This window comes from Lepisosteus platostomus, chromosome 3 (genome assembly GCF_059453375.1).
Source record: "Lepisosteus platostomus isolate fLepPlt1 chromosome 3, fLepPlt1.hap1, whole genome shotgun sequence".
Lineage (NCBI taxonomy): Eukaryota > Metazoa > Chordata > Actinopteri > Semionotiformes > Lepisosteidae > Lepisosteus > Lepisosteus platostomus.
In genome coordinates, this window is record NC_142613.1 from 14,386,240 (window position 1) to 14,405,843 (window position 19,604).

Below are 19,604 nucleotides of genomic sequence, written 5' to 3' on the forward strand. Positions count from 1 at the left end.
CCTTAAGACACAGTGGCATCAGAAGTAATGATTTTTCACAGTTTTTAAAAAAACAGCTATTATTTATTTTGAATTTGTACACATGATACCAGCTGAAAATCACAGCGTAGCTGCTAACAAAAGTTATTATACTCGTGATGTTTCTTAAAATATAATGACGTAGGGCATTAAAGGCTAATTGTGTGTGCCCTTTGGGTTGTGGGTGTGCAGGGCCCCTTGTGACTCTGTTTTAGAGGAAGTGATCTGAAAATGGAAAGATATAACCAAACATTCTGTAATTTGAGTGTTTCTGAAATTATATATTTCTTGTGACGATATTGTTTTAATGTGTCTTGCTGTTCTCTATGCAATGCTTATCCTGTCACACCTATTCAGTTGAAACACTGTTCTTTGTAACTCCAACAGCTGACTAGTATTGGTTAGTAGAGTCTATTATAGTTATGTGTTTTAACTTATACAAAGATATGCACAAATTACATGCAATTAATTTGACTTTATTTTGACTTCCAACAACTTTGTTGCTTTTCCCCGTAATTATACCACTGGAGGATAAAATCTACTGGTGTACAATGACTTGTACAAAATATCTTTCCAAGTGCATTTCTTTTCACATTTTCTGGTCAGTCAAAGCAGATACTCACTCTTGCAAAAACTGAACTTTTCGCTAACATTATTTAAGCCTATGAGCTTCTACTACTTGCGTTTAACAGTAATTAGAAACTATTGTCATTAAGTAGTGTACTGTACCAACATAAAAGCCCATCATTGCAAATAACATCTGTTTTTGTTTTAGAAATTGTTAGGGGTACTTTGTCAATTGCACTAAAAAGGCTTTGCAGTTGCAGAATGTACAAATGAATGTACAGTAGCTAATATTAATCTTAAACAGTATTTTTGAATTTTCACTAGTGAATGCTCATGTTTGCACATGTAAAGAAAGAGAGCACAATACCATGCTGATATTATATTGAAAGAACAACACTGAATTATGTTTATTTTTTCTATGGCCTAATCCAGACAAAAAGAGTCATCACACTGTAGTTAGGTCTGTGGTTTTCTTGTTTCCTTGATGCGGTCAGTTCCACATTTTAACTTACATATGCATTGAACCCGGAACACTTCATTTGAATCAACCCTGCAGAATCATGACGTTTTTAATATTTTGTCTTACGCTGGGTGAGTACCTTGTATAATTATAATTTTTTTATTTACTTTACATTTCTCCTTTTTAAAATATTGAGATTGCTGTATCACCTATTTTTATTCTGTTAAATTTATAGCTGGGATTAATGCGAGGCAGACAGCTTCAGGTATGATTTTTTTGTAAATATATTTATTCACTTTTTTTACATAATTGTGACTGATCTGTTAAAGATTCTGAACGAACCCTGTGTTACAAAAGGTCTGGATCTAGGACAGGAGGAAATGCCTGTGAGCACACACAGAAAGTATTGTTTTACCTTACAGTGAATTTGTTCTAGAGAACAATGAAATATAATTTATTAGAATTTTTACTCATACTTAGAACTATTTTTACTCATATAGAACTTCACGATTCATCTAATATTTTAAAATAATGGCCAGAAACCAAATGCATTCTTATAGATTCTTGCAGGAATAAATTTTGAATTTCTGAAGGAGTTCATGTATCAAAATGGTGTTGAACAGAAGACTCTTACTTATAATGTCAAATTCATATATAGTACTGTAGATACTGATTGAACACCATTTTATTTTACTACAGAAACATATAAGTATATACTTTTGTATATCCCATATACCTGGTGTTTTTATGCTTGTTCAGAGGTTACAGGCATGTGTCTTGTTGATTTTCTATACTGATAGTCCTTCTTTTTCCGTGTGTGAGTGTTTTCATTTCAGAATAAATAAGAATTGGAGCTTAGGTGCTGGCCTTTAAAAACTGTAATGGTCATACCTTGTTTTATTACATTGCAGACTATGATGGAATAATATATATTTTTTCTAATCTAGAAGCAAACAATAGTAATAATATCTCATTTTCTGTATTTACACATAAAATATCATATATTGAGTGGAGCAGAGGTTAGTCCAAAATTGAGGCTGTACAATTAAGTGTTGTTTTAGTCACAGGCTGGAATTTTATCTACTGCACTGTATGTAATCCTGATCAATTCTGATAATTTATGACTGCTAGTAAGGAGTAGTTGCTACATGTTTTTTAAATTAAAAAAAAATATTCACGTTAGGTTTTAAGTTATTGTAATGAAACAGTTATTCAGTCTAATATGCTCACAGATCCATTTGTGTTGTACTCTTTTTCAAGTACAGCCGGAGCTCATCAACTGTCTCTCAGCAGGATTTGGTGCTACGTAAAACAGCATCATATTAGCGATGATCATGCTGTAATATTGCTGCAAGATTTACGATGATAAAAAAATTGTAAAGTATATTACTTAAAATTAAAATGTAATTTAAATGTAAAAGTATACAACCGTGGCTTTCACAGCCCTAGCACTAAGACATGTGATATTATGCCATACTTAAAACATCCCAAGGATGTCGTTTTTTACATTTATACAATATTCTCTTTCTGTTTGACCAATGTAAAGACAAAACACATAGTGGTATGGTTTTGAATATTGCATCAATAAGTTGCAAAACATTCAAACATTTAAATGGCCTTCTCTCATTCTTAACATTTTATAAAGGTTTCAATTTTTTAAGTAGTAATAATTGCTATTGAATTAATAATATTTGCTACTACTGTTGTCTCCTTCTATAATTTAAATGATATATTCTCCTTTTAATCAATTCTACTGTTTATTATACTCACAGATTCACCTATACAACCTGTTATTAAAGTAACACCAAAAAGCATCAATATAGAAAATACAGTAAAAATTCGATGTGAAACTCAGAATGGAAAATTGTGTCACTTCTACACTCATCACAGCACAGACCCTTTCAGATCAGAACCAAACAAGGCTGGAGTCTGTCAGATTACTGTCAATGGGTGGGACATTCTGGAACAGAGATTGATGAACTCGAATTTAACCAATGAGGTTTCTGTAAGTTGTGCTGGTGAACTAATGGAGGGGAACCAAACTGTTACCTCAAGCAAGAGTGAGCCAGAAAAACTAGAGGTGATTGGTGAGTGTTCTTAATCTTTTACAAAGAATTAGTTTTAGTTAAATTTTAATTAGTTAAATGTAGCAGAAAATTAATTTGTGTACTTATTTACAGAAATAGCATCCAAATATCTAAATGGTTTATACTCAAGTAAGATAACAAGAACTATAGATTGTTGGTGAGTCTTCTTAATCTTTCCACAGTATTACTTTTTAAATTTTAGCAGTACATTCATGTGTGTACTTTTTAATTTCTAACAGAAACAAACATCTAAGAGTCCCAGATTCTTACTATGAAGGCTGAGAATATATTACCAGTAATCAACTCTTATGGAACATCCAAAGTAAATTCTGTCCTCCTCCAAAACTAAAACTTCTAAACCAAATACAATAAATTGTAAATACATAAATTGTTGGACATATTGGATCAACTTCCTTAATCTCTACCATTTCGTTTTAAGTATTTTCACATGGACCTCAAATGCTTTACCTGTTTTATAGAAATTGGTAGATATAATTGACAAAATTTACAAAATTGATGAATTCCACAACATTAAAGATCTGTCATTTATCAAGTGTTTCTTTGATCTTTTAACCAGTTAATAAAACTATGACTATGGATCAATAACATCTCTTGATGGACTTCTTCCCACAGGTATGTTTAGAACACCGAGAATTAATGTACATGAGGAAATATTTACAGAAAGATCACAAGTTAAGATTCGCTGTGAAGCTGAGAGAGGAATACACTGCCATTTCTACGTTAATCAGAACAATGAATCTATGGTGCCATTGGTGAAAGAGCCATTCAAGAAAGAGTTTAAAGTCTGTATTGCCACTATGTTTGGGAGTGAGCTGCTGAAAAGGAGAGGTAATGGGAACAGTACTGAGGTCATTCTGAGCTGTACTGTTGAATTTCAAGGAAAAGAAAAAACATTTATCTCTCCGCCTAGTGAGAAGAGAATAATCAAAGTTGGGGGTAAGGACTAAACTCATTTAATTATGTTTGTTATTTAATATTTAATTATGATTTTGTAATGTATGCAAATATAAATATTTACATTGTCTATACTGTATATATACAGTATTTCATGTCTGCATTTCATTCATTAAATTTTTGCCAGTCTTTTTTTCTTTTTCTTTTATGGAATGTTTTTTTTTTTTTAATTTATTTTAGCACTGCTTATTACCACAATATAATTGGATGTTATTACACCAATAGATTTGTGCTTGACTGACTGAGTAAATTTTAGGACTGAATTTAGAAATCCGTGAGGTTGGGCAGTGCTCATCTCTCTTTAACTCCAGTATTTAATGTAAGTTTCTACAGATGTGTGAATAAAGCTTTTCATACATTTGTTGCTGTTTGCCTTCACTTGATTCCAATTGTATATGTTCTTTAGGTTTGGGTGTCAATGGGCCCACAACCATTTGTGAGTAAAATTACCTAATTACAGTATATTCACATTCTTTACCAGTTAATTACTTTCTATCTTTCTATGGTATATAATTAGTTACAAAATATATAAAAGCTAGCCTGAACCATGACTCTTTTGTAATCTAACAAGAGAATATGTTACTTCCTTTTATCAGGTCTTAATGAGTCAGAATGGCCCATAGCTGAATCCAGTAAGTTTTGAAACTGTGAAATAAGTAACAGCATGCTACTTAAATAGCATATTATGTTTCCCAAAACATTTGTTGTTGTTTTTTCTTTTCTTCCAGAGACTGCATCATCAACAGATGGACAAAGTTAGTATTCATCTTGTGTCAGTATCAAAAACTCAAGCAAGTGCTTGCCCTCTTTATGAGTCCTCTCACAATAATATAATACATCTGACAAACATGCATTTGCTGTTTTATTTAAATTATTTATTCTCATTCATATTTCAGGTAATTTTTCGAACACCTTCATCTGGACACTTTCTGGTGGACTGTTGTTTTTAGTCTTTTTCATAGCAACAGGCCTGATCCTAATCTGTTTAAAACACAGTAAGTTTATCTTTCTTAAACTAAGATAAGATAGTCATACTTAGTGTGCATGTTTTGACTTTTTAAAAATCCAATATTCTCTTACTTGTCACAGGTAAATGTTAACAGCATAGACAAAATGTAAAACTTCCCGGCACTAAATGACTTTCATGAAGACTTCAAGACTAGTTTTCATGTCTCTTCAGTATTATTTTTGATTCATGAAAAAATACATTGAAGATCCAGATAACCAGATATTTCTCGGTAGGAATCTGGCAACTGTATAATATAATGGTATCACTGCCTCTTTTTGAAAAAATTGTACAGAGGAATTAACACCAGCATGGTGCCCCAGCTTTTAGAAGTCTGTTGACTTTCACTCTGTTCTAGCGCCGTGGAAAAAATCAATAATAGTGCCAATATCCAAAAAGCCCTGTCCCTCAGATAACAATGACTACAGGCCGGTAGCACTGACGTCTGTTGCTATGAAATGCTTTGAGATGATAATGGTATCCATGCTGTGCTCAGAAGTGAACACTGTACTGGATCCATATCAGTTTGCATATAAACACTGGTAGGACACCAATGATGCAATTAACAGCATTATGCGTCTTGTTCTAAAACACCTAAGAGGACTCCAATACCTATGCTTGGATGCTGTTTGTGGACTTCAGCTCTGTATTTAATATGCTGCAGCCCCATCTATTGATAAGCAAGTTGAAGCAAATGTCCATTAACCTATAACTTCGTACCAATTATTTTTAATAAATCATACACAGCATGTCAGGGTCAACAAACTCTTTCCAAATCAGGATCTATTAGCACAGGTGCTTTTCAGGGCTGTGTGACCTCTCCAGTTCTGTTCACACTTTATACAAATGATTGTACAAGCAATAGTCAAAGCAACTTAATTTTCAAATTCTCAGATGATACAGCTGTGCTCCGCTTAATGCATAGAGGTAGCAGCTCATCTGTATACATGTCGGAAATCCAAAGGTCTGTGCAATGGTGTGACAACAATAGTCTAACTCTGAATGTTAAACAAACAAAACAAATAGTTTTTGATCCCAGAGCAGTTGGTGATCACTCACAAGTATTAATCTATAATGAACTTATCACTCAGTTTGATTCATATAAGTACTTAGGTGTACACATAGACAGTAACCTGTGCTGGACTCATGTTGAGAGTGTTTGCTCCAAAGTTCAGCAGCGCTTATATTGCCTGCGAAGACTAAGAGTGTTTGGGGCTTGACAGGAAGTAATGCTACTCTTTTACCATCCTGTAATCAAGAGCATTATCAGATATGGTATTACAGTGTGGTTTGGTAATCTATCAGTTCATTTCGAATCGCAAATTACCCACCTCATCCAGACAGCTTTGAACGTCATGGGACTGAAACAGCATCCTTACCTGCAATCTTTGAAAAATCCATAATCAAACAGGCAGGAAAAATTATATCAGATCCTTTTCACATCCTCAATTCTGAATATCAACTTCTTCCTTCTGGCAAACGTTTAAGGGTTCCCAAATGTAGGTCAAACAGAACATCCCTTTGTTCCACTATCTATTAAAGCTGTCGGCCCAAAGGACAGACACAATTTTGACTTAACTTGCACATTGTCTATTGTTTGTTTGTACATTGTCTTGATGCACTGTTTTCACTTTGTTTTGTTTTTTACACTTGTTTTACAAACGAGAGACTTTCTGTAAGTAAGAAGTCCATTGTACCAGTACCGGTTACATATGGCAATAAAGTTCAAGTTCAAGTTCAAGTTCATGTGCAATGTTTTTCTTATGTTTTGTAATAGAATAATGTGCAATATTTTTCTTTTCTTATTTTTTTTGTTTGCATCCTATTTTATTCTATTTCTATATTACAAAAACAACTTGTAGCCCTGTTTTACTGGTTCCACTTATCATTTCGGTATTATTTTTCAGGAAAAATCCAATATGATTGTGAAAGGTAAGTAAATAAGTACGACAGACAAAAAAACACAGATGAAAAAGAACACACACCCAAACCTTATTGAAGTACTGTTTGGTAAAAAATAGTAGAAGTAGCCAAATACGGTTGCACACTCTGCTCCAAAATAATGTTAAATACCTGTCAAAAACTCCCCATACACAACCCTTCATCGGGATATACATCTTAGACTAACTGAGAGACTATAAACTAGTATCCCTAAATCATATATGTATTTACTAATAATAGAACACCAATGGTCACAGAAATGCTCAGTTCTTTACCGTAAAGAAAGGTCCCTGGATGAACATTGTTGCATAACGTCACAATACATAACTGAGTCTTGACCTTTAAGACATTATTTTTTATATATCTTAAGATAATTGATCACAGGTGTTAATCATTAATGTTGATATTGAAATTGTGTGTGCCTAGATGATTTACTGCATCTACTCTCCTAAGAAGGGACCGTGAGCTTTGAAGTTATAATCTACCAGCAGCTGTTGGATTATTAATGTTGTCATACAGTATATAACTGACTTCCTGTTCCCAAAAAGGCTTTCTTCTCCTGTTGGCACAAAAACAATCACATTAGAGCAGGAAAAAAAGGTCTTACAAAGATATGGATGAAGCAAACCTGAAAAAAATACAACATCAATGTCAACTCCTGGGTGTTAACCTTAACCAAACTAACACAAACCAGATACATGAAGACAATCAGGGAAAGAACCCATCAATTTAAGATTCAAAGATATCAGAACAAGTAAATAAAGTGAGTGTTAAAGAATAACCAGATTGTAGACTATAGTAATATCTCCCAAGACAAAATGCCCTTTGCCTTGGGAGATATTACTACAGGGAGATATGCCCTTGGGAGATATGCCCTTTGCCTTTGCCCAAGAGTGTGCATGCTATATTAGACCTACACAACAGGACAACAGATACAGCATTTGAAGTTGAAGAATTTGTAGGAAACATGTCTTTAGAGAGGGTGGCTATTAAAAATTAAGATATAGGTTTCATTTACTAATGAAATTAGAAATGTTTGTGTTTCACTTCACTGTGTGTTTATATTCACGTATTAATTTATCTGCAATATCAAGCTAAATCTGACATATTTATGATGTACATCATATCTAGTGTATTGAGACTTATTTTAAACAACATTTTTAAAAATAAATAAAATCATTTTATTATTTAGAAAATGATATTAGAAAAAAATATGTTTCTGTGGAGACAATGCTGTTTCTGTGAAGTACATTCATTAGGATACATTTTCAAAAAGTAATTTTTAAATAATTGTAATTTTCTAAAAACCTACTTTACTTTGCTTTGCACATTCTCATTTTATCTTGAAAACATTTTTTTCTCCTTTTGTGATATTCCTACATAATGATTATTTTATGTTAGGAAGTATAATAGTATTACACTTCAGTAGAAACTGTACAATGCTATAGATTACAGTCTAAAGATCATGCATTTGCTCTTAAAACATTTTTTTTTACATAGGAACAAGCAGACTGAAGAAAACAATACTGAATTGTGTAAGTATGTGAAAAAGCAAGCTAGATTTAATGCTCTCTCAACAGACGCCATCTACACTGAAAAATATATGAATGTTTTGTTTTTATTTTTATAACAGATTCTGCCGTCAATGAAAATGATCAAAAGATTTCAAAGGTAATCAAATCATCATGTATGAAGTAACACTACTTTTAAAAAACATTCTATGTATGTGCTGTGTACTAGTATGTCACTCTATTGCCGGGTGTCATGAAATGCTATTTTTGTGTTAGTGGCGATAGAAATCACTGGAATCCTTTGTTGATCCCTACAGCTGCACGACACAGGCTCTGAAATGTACTATAGCAAAGTGAAACGATACAAGCAACCTGGCAAAGCTGACCAATTGGCTCAGCTCCATCCAAAGGAAGAGTACTGCACTGTGGGGATACAATTTGACAGTAACCCCACAACCACATCAGACAACATCTGCTCCATTTACGGAACCATAGACAATTAAAAAGAACAGAGAAATGGAGCAATATTTTAATAGCCTTTCTGATAAACTATTTCCTTATTACTTATACCTGTCCATGTGTCTTTATGCCTTTGTACTTTGTTATGTGTGGTTTATCTTTGGCTTTTACACTAGATGTCTGCTTCTTGATGAAGTACTTTCAATATTGTTGTTATCTTAAAATATCAAATTTCTGAGTTTCCAACACAAACATCAGACTAATACTGATACCTGATAGTGAAGCTTAGTTTTACTTATCTCTTTATAATGAAAGATATATTCCATGGTTTTCCTTATAACAAGACATCAAAGTTTAATTTTCTCCACATTGATCATTTTCCTCAATGTTTTTATACATTATCCTGTATTGTTCTTCATTCAGTCAGTGAAAGAAAATTACTGGTAATACAATCCCATGCTTGTATACTTACTGAATGCTGTCTGGTGCTGTAGAAACACACTGTACAGTACATATCCCTATACTGTATTGTTCCTCTCTGGTTAAAGAAGAGAGAAATTGTGCCCCTGATGTACTGTGCACATGTTCTGGTGTGTGTTTTGTCACTGGGGAACACCTGGACAAACTTGGTTTTGAAATATTTTGATAATACGTATATTTTGAAAATGAACATTTAATTGAAAGTTTCTTATAATCTAAAGGCAAATTTACTTAACCTGACCTACATTTTCTTATACTGTAGCTTACTTAGCGATTTTACCTTTATGTCTTCAATAAACTTTTTTGGTTTAATGTTAGTGTTCTTCTTATTTTAGGAATGATGTAAAGTAATGTAATTACACTTGCTTAATTTTTTAATTATATATTTAACACAATTTATTTAGTTTAGGGGTTGCAACATTACATTTTATAAGTGGATAATAATCCAATTCTGTAAATAATTACTTATAATTACTTGATGAAGATTTGGAATATGGTTCAAACTATGGAAAAAACTTTTGTTACTAATGTAATTAATCCACTGCAGCATTTGAATATTATCACTTTTATGTCACTCCATTAATCTTTTTTGTAATATATTTAATTTTAAAAACATTACTACACAAATTAGGAGTAAAACACATTCCTGTTTTAATGTTTCAGTTGCTTTTATTTTCTTAAGTCCAAACGTATGGAAATGTATCAATCTCTGAACAAGGTCTGTTCAATTACACATATAATCTGTGTATGTGAATGTTAATATTATTTCCTATCCTTTTTACTTTGGCAAATAAGTGCTTCCAAGTCACTTCCAAGTCACTTGCCAGAAAGTTTTGGGAGGTTCTATTTCTATTTTTTCTTAATCCGACTCAGTAAATATTATACTAAATGGAATAACAAAATAAAACATGTTCAAACATGTTTTAATGACCAGAGATCTAGTAATATGATAATGATAACTAAATGATCTGAATTGATTCTAAAAAAAGACTTTAATTGGGTGGCTCTGTGGCTAAGGATCTGCACCTGTGGCTGGAAGGTTGCCGATTGCTGGCAGAGGAATCCTAATCTGTTCGGACCCTGAGCAAGGCACATAACCCCAGCTGCTCCAGGGGTGCTGTACAATAGCTGATCCTGCGCTCTGACCCCAAGCTTCTCTCCCTGTCTGTGTGGCTCATGGAGAGCAATCTGGGGTATGAGAAAAAACAAATTCCTAATGCAAGAAATTGTAATGGGTCAATAAAGTGATGTAAATTTTTAATTATTGTCAGATTATAATAGCTTTTACAATAAAAATTATATTCATGAAAAACACAACCTTTACCCCTGTTTTAGTGGTTCCACTAAGCACCTGGGTTTTATCTTTAAAAAAAAATGATGGTGAATTGTGACCAAACAAACTTTTAAATACTTAAGGTGGAGTCATAGCACAAATGCAGTTTAAGAAGGAATTTATGTACTGTATGAAGGGGTTGGAGTAATGCAACATTTACATACAAAATAGAAAAACAAAAAAGGGGAAAAACCATACCATATTCTTATTACTATTTTAGGTACTATCCAGTATTTTTATATTTTAATATTTTTATTTGTATATATGTAGCGGCGAGGCTTATTAATAAGGCAGAATTAAGTGTTTCTGAGCTTTCCCAAATTAGGCCCCATCTCTGTTCATCTCTGTGGTGCAGCGTCAGAGAAACTATTCATGCAGCCTGATTTAAGGTTCCTTTGATAAATGACAGCTCCCAGAGGTGGATGCACTTAGCTAAGCCTTGATATCATGATCAATGGTCATCCATTGGCGCCTATCTGTCTAGGGAGTGCCAGATGGACATCTGGACTGCATTCCTAAGTGTCAGGAGTAAGTGACTCATATCTCACCTTGATCAACCAATCAGGGACTGGTAGGGCCGAGTAACCCACGTGGGACTCTGATGCCCATGGAACTTTCAGCCAATCAACGAGCTGAAGTTCCTCCAGGTAAAAACAGGCAACACAGAGAGCCTGAAAGATTCAGAAGAGATTCAGTGGAGAATTCTGTGGACTGTTCTAAAGGGAATTCAAAGTAGAATTCCAGGGCAGGACGCCCCAGGAGCAGAAGGCTCCCAAGGGCAGGGCATTCTCGCAGCGCGCCTCCTGACCATCCTGAGACTCAGCCCGGACAACCACGGAACGGCCAGTGTGTCCGAGTGCCAGAATTTTCCTTTGTTCTAAGAGTCTAGAGCAGAGGTTGCCAGAGAATAACCAGAGGATCCACCCTAGGTGAGCACCAGCAGCAGGCCTCGTGAACAGGTCGGAACTGAGGACAGCTGAATCACTATTCAGAACTAGCTCTTCATCAGGAACGAACCGGTCCTCTTCCTGACTTGCTGGGACCCAAAGTCATCTTTTCTCCTGTCAGTGAGCATCAGCAGCGCACCGTCGCAAGCCGTACAGCACAGCCTGGCACTGAGCCAGAGAGCGCGGATTGGACAGCAACAAGCCTGCAACTGTTTCTTTGTGCCCGCAGGAGATCTGAATCCCCAGAGATTGGATGAGTATTCAACTTCAATGCATTACAGCTCGAGAATTCAATTGTTATCCCAACCAGTTGATATCAATTTAATTCCTAAGAGTTATGTACTTGTTTTGAGTATCTAATGTAGAAGTTATAACCAAGTTCATTTACGAAACGGTCTAAATGAATGATATACTGAACGTATGTCCTCTTGATATGTGTAACTCTTTGTAACTGATTGAATATATATATCTTTTGTATTCTGATAACCCTCTCGATAAGATCTGTTAGGTTTTATGCATATTCTATGTATTAATAAATGTATCCTCATGTATTAGTACCTGTGTGTGTGCGTTGTTTGAGTTATGTGGCATGGTTGGATTCTAAAGCCATCAAAAGAATCTACTTTGTGATTTACTGCTACAATTAATAATTGTTCCAGTAAATGCCCAAACCCTACAGAACTGGTGCCTTCAGAGAGCCACTACATTTACATTTTGGCTATGGCAACATTACATATATATAATAGTTTAAGGTACAAAATGCACTATGAGCTATCACATGCAATTGCAGGATATAAACTGATGTTATTTTTGAAATAGTGAAATCTATTTGATTCCTTGATGAAGGATCTTTACTATTGTTGCTGTCTCAAATATCTAACTTTGCTACACAAAAGTTAAACTGATTAAAAGATTTATTTTTTCTCAATAGTAAAACCTAATTTTACTTTTCCCATTATGATGAAGGGTATATCCTATGCTTTTCCTCAGTGCAATCTATCATTATCACAGTGATTTTTTCTTAATGCTCTTCCAGCCTGTATGCAGTACTGTGAATTCCTACATTCAAGGCCTATATACCTATATACAGTTTCTTAATTCTCCCATGATAACTCCCCTTTAGTAAGTAAATTCATACTTTAGTTTAGGGGTTGCAAAATTGCACTTTATAAGCAAATTATTATTTCCTGGAAATAACGACACTTTGGTGGATGGTTTTAAGCTGTGGTCAGTTTTAATTAATTAATGGCAATTTGTATATATATATCACTGTTATGTCCCACATTTATACTTTTTAAATATATAAACTGTATAAACTATCAATACTGTATATATCAGCTGTTACCCCTGATGATGTGGACCACTTCAGCACTGATACTATTTTGGGCTCTGTCAGTGAAAATATACAATGGTTATAGAAAGTCACCACCCCCTTCAAAACGTCCACCTTTTGTTGCCCTAAAGCCCCAAAAGAAGACAAAATCAGATTTTTTTCTAGTTTTATTTACAAATTGTACATTGCAACATCCAAGTGAAAAAATAAAGCAGAATTTCTGAAAATAAAATAGAATAACTGGGTTGGATAAGAAAACACCCCCCTGAACTAATAGTGGAAGCACCTTATGCTTGAATTACAGCCTTGAGTCTGTTTGGATACATATCTACCAACTTTGCACACCTAGAAGGAGGAATATTTGCCCATTCCTCCTTACAGAATTTTTCAATCTCAGTCAAACTGCGTGATGACTGTTGGACTGCCCTCTTCAAGTCATTCCTAAGATTTTCGATGGGATTTAGGTTGGGGCTCTGACTAGGCCTCTCAAGGACATTCACCTTCCTGTCCTTCAGCCACTGTATGATTGCTGTTGCAGTGTGGTTTGGGTCATTGTCATGTTGAAGGGTGAACCATCTTCCCATTTTGAACTTCCTGGCTGAGGGCTGCTGGTTTTCTTCAAGAATTTGTCTGTATTTTGCACCATCTATCTTCCCTTCTATCCTGACAAGTGCCCCAGTCCCAGCTGAAGAGAAACACCCCCACAACAGGATGATGCCACTACCATGCTATACTGTAGGAATGGTGTTATTTGGATGGTAAGATGCATTGGGTTTCTGTCAGAGGTACCGTTTTGCATTAAGGTCAAAAGATTGATTTTGGTCTCTTCCGACCACAGCACCTTTAAGGTGCTTAGGTGCTTTTTAAACAAGACTTGATGTGGCTTTTTTTAAGGAGTTACTTTTTTATGCCAACCTCCAATACAGGCCAGATATCAGCACTTCTGATATTGTTGTCATATGCACACAATGACTAGTCTTTTCCATAAAGGCCCATAGCTCATTCAAAGTTGCTATCAGCCTCTCAGTAGCATGTCTGATCAGTCTCCTTCTTGTTCAGTCAACCAGTTTGAAAGGACGGCCTGATCTAGACAAGGTCTGGATGAAGCCATATGCCTTCCAGTTCTTAATGATGGTCTTGACTGTGCTCTATGGGATAGTTAAAGCATTTTAAATCTTTTTAAACCCATCTCCTGACTTGTGCCTTTCTGCAACTTTATCTCAAAGTTCTTTTGAAAGTACCTTTCCTCCCATAGGGGATTCTCTACTTTGAAATGCACTTCCAAGCAGTGAAATCCTCTAGAAACAGCTGCTTTAATTCTGAACTAATCAAAATCACCACAGTTGATCACAAGTGGGAGCTAATTAGTTTGTTGTGTGATCTGTAAGGTGATTGGTTATACCTGAGCAAGTTTACAAATGCAATTGTAACGGGGGTGTTCACATATCCAAATAAGGTATTTCACTGTTGTAATATTAATTAATTTTCATAATGTTTTAGAATGTTATTTTCACTTGGTTAATGTGGGTAAATGTCTGTAAATAAAAATGGAACAAGCCTAATTTAATTTGTTTTTATATTCAGAGTGTCATACAACAAAGGTACAAATTTTGAAAGGTAGAGGTGACTTTCTCTACCCACTGTATGAATTCCTATATGAATATGCTGTATATTATATATATATATAACTATATATCTATAAAACACATAACTGTATTAGTAGCCATTCAGCTTCCACTTAATTTACCAAAATATGTATTTCATTACTCTGTCAAACATTTTTTATGTTTTCATGTTTTAATATTTTAATTGTCTTTATTTACTTCTTGAAATCCAAAAGTATAGTCTTTCATGTGGGTTCAATTACACATTCTAATGTGAATGTGTGAACCTTAATACTATTCATTATCCTCTTCACTTCGAAATATTGCAGCAATATTATGTTGGGTATGTGTAATATTATCCATCACATTTAATAATTAATAAAATACAGTTTGACTACAACTATAAGGTAGACTCAGAATATGCTAGTAAATTACTCATTTGTACAAATAAGTGCCAGTTTTAAATTGCTTTAAGTTAAAGCATCAAACAAATAAATTATTAATAATAAAAATGCTGTTGTTTTGGGGGTTAAATGATACCCCCCACAAAGTTTCAACTTTGCGAATGGTTAGGAAACAAGTTAAAGCTTTTATTGTATTTATGAGCTATATATAACTCAGCTCCCATTCTGAAACCACCAGAGACGTTGGCACACAGAAGAGTTTAGGCACACAACCTCAACTCTACTAAGAGTGACACTGTACGTCTTCTCTGTCCTGGAAAACCATCTCTTTTTGTTTTTTCAAGATAAACTCAAGATGAAATTAGGAGCATAATCTATTGTCCACATACAGTTGAAATATTTCCTTTGGCCACACTGAGACAACAATAAAAACAATGTAATACAGAATAACGTACTGTACATAAAACATCCTGTGGATTTTACAAGATGTGAAAAGTCAATGCAATTTAGATAACAATACAATGCAGTACAATACAGAAAAGAAATGCTGGGCCTTACGGGAAAACTCAGTTTATCTGTATTTGATATATTTTTAGAAAACTCTTGCTTTTATATTTTCTGATAAACCACATTGAGACATTTACTATTTGTTTTGCTTATATAATAAAATGTTTATATTAATAATTAGAAGTCAATGTCAATGATGCAAACCTGCAAAACACCAAAAGATAATGGCTATTTTTCCACATTTACTATCTTGTATTTCTTCTTCTTCTTCTTTTTCACAGCCTTAGTCCCAGACTGTCCTGGGGTCAGGTGCTTTGGTTGCTCTTCTCCATTTGTCTCTGTCAAGCACATCTTCCTCACTCACTTCACATACCTCCATATCTTTTCTCACACAATCTATCCATCTCTTTCTAGGCCTGCCTCTTCCTCTGTTACCTTCCACCTCAAATTCCATTACCCTCTTTGTTACTTCCTCAACGTCCCTCCTCATGATATGTCCATACCACCGTAACCTCGCCTCTCGCATCTTCTCAACCACATCCACCACCCTACATCGTCTACGGATTTCTTCATTTCTGATCTTATCCTTCATTGAAATCTGCAGAATCCATCTCAACATCCTCATTTCAGTTCTTCTCATCAAGTTCTCTTCCCTCTTTCGAACTGCCAAGCATTCAGCTCCATATAGTAGTACAGGTCTAATCACAGTCTTGTACATTTTGCACTTTAACTTTCTGGGAATTTTCCTGTCACAGATTATTTACTATCTTGTATTTAGTTTTAAAAAATAAAATATTTAACTTTTTATATTGCATTAATTTTGTTCTAGCTCTGAGATACTAGCTGGGGTGATTTTATGCTGCAGCTTAATTATTCTGAATTGTACAGTATGTATAAAAGCGTTTTAAAACATACTGAAATCAGGTCTTGTAACTCATTCATGTCATATTTTTAAAAATCAAGTTAAAATTATTTTAGATTTACCTATGTCATTATTAAATTTATTGGACTTTTGGATTTCTCCACCACAGGATCTAATCTCTTATGTCTACGATGCTCAGGTAGAAGCCACCAAGCATGTGCCACCTGTTTAGAAATAATTACAGATAACTTATCTCTATGAACACAATCTTTAAGACTCTGTTTCTTGAATGGTTCATCTCTTAAGTTACTGATCAACAACACTTCATCTCTCTTGGGGGTTAAAGTCAGGTTTGATGTTGGGTGTTCCCTAGGGCTTGACACCGGGCCCCCTATTATTCAGTATTTACATGTTCCCACTGGGTCAGTATTTAAGATCACATGGTCTGAAATATCATTTTTATGCTGATGGCAGCTTATCTTTGTTTGTCTGACTCTGGTCTCCTGTTTGTTTGATTATCTACATACTATGGGCGACAGGGCCTTCTTTTGGTATGCCTCAAAGCTCTGGAATTCTAACCCCAAGATATCATAGAGTCATCTGAGAGCTTTCAAATCCAGACTCAAAACTTCAGAAAGGCTTTTATTTAATTGATGTCGGTGTCTACCCCCATTGGATCCTTGTTTTTAATTGTTCTAAACCTGTTCTCTCTTCTCCTTGTTTTTTTTTCTTACTATTGTAGGAGATTGGGGGTTTTAATTTGCTGTTACAATAGGAAATTGATTCATAACATAATTTCCTCTCCTAAACACTATGAATACTGTATGTAATCATCTTCTCTCCCTTGCATACATCTTTTTGGACTCTCTGCCTCATCACTGCATCTCATTGTGTCTTCCTGCCTTTTGTCAGTTAAGTTTTGCAAATAAAGAACTTCTGTACTGTATGTTCTGGATCACCTCAGCTATGCCATGCAGGTTATACCCCACATGCATTTTTTATTTCACATCTCCTCAAACTTGATCATCAGTGTGATCCTAACATCACTCTTGTTTTGCAATATGAGGTGAAAGTCTGCTTGTGGTGCTTATATTGCAACATGAAGAGAGTTGTGTTTCTATTAAAAGTCTTGTTCTTTCCAAAGTTTTACTGCTCTTCCATTTGCCTAGAAGGCAGTGATCAAAGTCAGTAGTTATAGAAGCCCAAGATATTGCTGTTTACCTTAATCTCTCCTTCTGATCATTCCTCTAGTTTATGCGAATGCTTTCCAATTTCCATCTCTGCTTTTTGGGGCACAATTGAAACAATGGGTCCTTATCCATTCAGATAATGATTCTATTTATGATCAATAAAAGAAGATCCTCTCAACCTATAATGAAATTCCTGAAGTTATTTCAATGGCTTGTAACAGGTTTCTCTATAATCTGCAAGACGTTCTCACGAACCCTGGATTTCCTGCTGAGCAATTCTGGCCACTCCTTCCAGGTTAAATTTGTGTTCTCAGCAGCTCATCAACATATTCCTATCACATACATTGATAAATCTCCCATATCTCCCTTAAATTCACTAAACCTATAAAGATACCCTTAAACAAACACTCCTCCTGCTCTATCCAACTGCTGTAGTGACCCAGATTGTAAGCCATATATCACAGAACACTTCTCTCACTTTCTCCATGCTTCCCTAATTCTACATTGATGGTTTGGTTCTTCTGCGGGTCCTAGCCTCATTGTCCTAGGGAAAAGGAATTTGTAATGAGAGTTCAGGAGGGATGACAACAGCCAAATTCAATCAGACTTGGCTAGTCAGTAATTAGCCATCACTCCAGGTGTCATTTCCTCTCCTAAACACTATAAATATTGTATGTAATGCCTGTCTCTCCCTCGCATATGTCTTTTTGCAACTCACCTTCATCCTATCTCCACCTCTGCAGCTATTGCTTGGTCATACCTCACTCTGTATGGGGGTGCCGGCCTCCTCATCCTCAGGCCAGAAGCTCAGCCATCAGCCAAGAAGGTTAAGCCATGTTTTTGTTAAACACTCCATAACCCTTTCAGTACACTTAATTCTTGGTCGTTCCTATTCTTAGTGAAACATAATAGAATTTAAAACTCCGAAATTATCTGCTGCGAACATGAATGCTGATTGTTCACTCGGGGATTACAAAGATCAGAGTTAATAACTTCAGACTTGAAATACTCTATGCGTCGACTATAATGTTACAGTCTAACTCTGTTACGTCCCAGTCTGGTCCGTGTGTTTGTTTTGATGTTATGTTCCACACTTCCTGACTTTGGTTGTTCTCCCTCCCCATTGGTTCATTAATTCATCCTCTTTGCCGTAGTACATCATTCATCAATCAGCTTCACGACCAATAAGAACTCAACTTCTTCAGTATTTAACTTGGAGGTTTTCAGAATGAAGGGGTCTTTCACTCGACTTTGGTTCTGCTCAGCTCAGCTTCGGCTTTGTTTCGCTTTCGTTTTGCTTTGACTTCACTTCTCTTCGTTTGTTTCACTTCGTGTGTGTTTCTGTATAGCTTCGGCTTTGTTGGTTTGCGTTCGTCACCTTGTACTTTCGTTTGCTTGTATTTTCTTTTATTTCTCCATTACCTTACCCATACGTGTTATATCAACCTCTGTGCTCCTTTGTACCCCATTCCTTCTGTCTACTCTCATTTCCCCTTATTTGTATTCATAGTTCACTTGTATATTTGTGTGAACTTTTTTGTTAAGGTTTAGTATTGGATGTCGGGTACATTCTGCACAGGTAGTTGGTAACACCAGTTTAGGATTGATGAGTGCCTTTTTGTCTTGTATGGTTTTGGGTAGTTGAAGGTTAGCTAGGGCCTTAGAAGACGCTGAAGACCGACTGTTTTGGGTTTTGTTTTGGTAGTTAGGTCAGCTTTCCCTTACTTTATTAGCCAGCTCCATTTTATTTGTTATTTTCTTTTCTTTGGCACCACTCTAGTTCAATTTCCCTGTGTGTTATTGTATCCTGATATTGTATCCTGATACTGCCAGTCACTTATTCACTTTAAAATAATCACTTTTGCATCAAAACTTGTTGTCACGCTCCCTAAGTCCCTCACCAGAAACCCACCTCCATCC

The 19,604-nt window shown here is 35.1% G+C and overlaps 1 protein-coding gene across 1 annotated transcript; it reads left to right on the forward strand.

The window, feature by feature from the left end:
• Positions 1 to 1,003: 1,003 nt before the first annotated feature.
• On the forward strand, positions 1,004 to 12,335 carry LOC148674509 (uncharacterized). The gene is made up of 12 exons (XM_088624649.1): positions 1,004 to 1,176; positions 1,281 to 1,310; positions 2,818 to 3,132; positions 3,766 to 4,089; positions 4,514 to 4,543; positions 4,704 to 4,739; positions 4,836 to 4,862; positions 5,004 to 5,102; positions 7,021 to 7,045; positions 8,555 to 8,589; positions 8,688 to 8,725; positions 8,883 to 12,335. The coding sequence occupies exons 1-12, from the start codon at positions 1,146 to 1,148 to the stop codon at positions 9,066 to 9,068; spliced, it is 1,176 nt and encodes a 391-aa protein (XP_088480775.1). The 5' UTR covers positions 1,004 to 1,145; the 3' UTR covers positions 9,069 to 12,335.
• The last annotated feature ends 7,269 nt before the right edge of the window (positions 12,336 to 19,604 follow it).

What these genes read in the sequence shown, in the direction of transcription:
- LOC148674509 (XM_088624649.1), top strand. Translation starts at nt 1,146, where the DNA reads ATGACGTTTTTAATATTTTGTCTTACGCTGG. An exon ending in GAGAATAATCAAAGTTGGGG is followed by an intron (nt 4,090 to 4,513) that starts GTAAGGACTAAA and finishes TATGTTCTTTAG; the next exon opens with GTTTGGGTGTCAATGGGCCC. An exon ending in ATGGCCCATAGCTGAATCCA is followed by an intron (nt 4,740 to 4,835) that starts GTAAGTTTTGAA and finishes CTTTTCTTCCAG; the next exon opens with AGACTGCATCATCAACAGAT.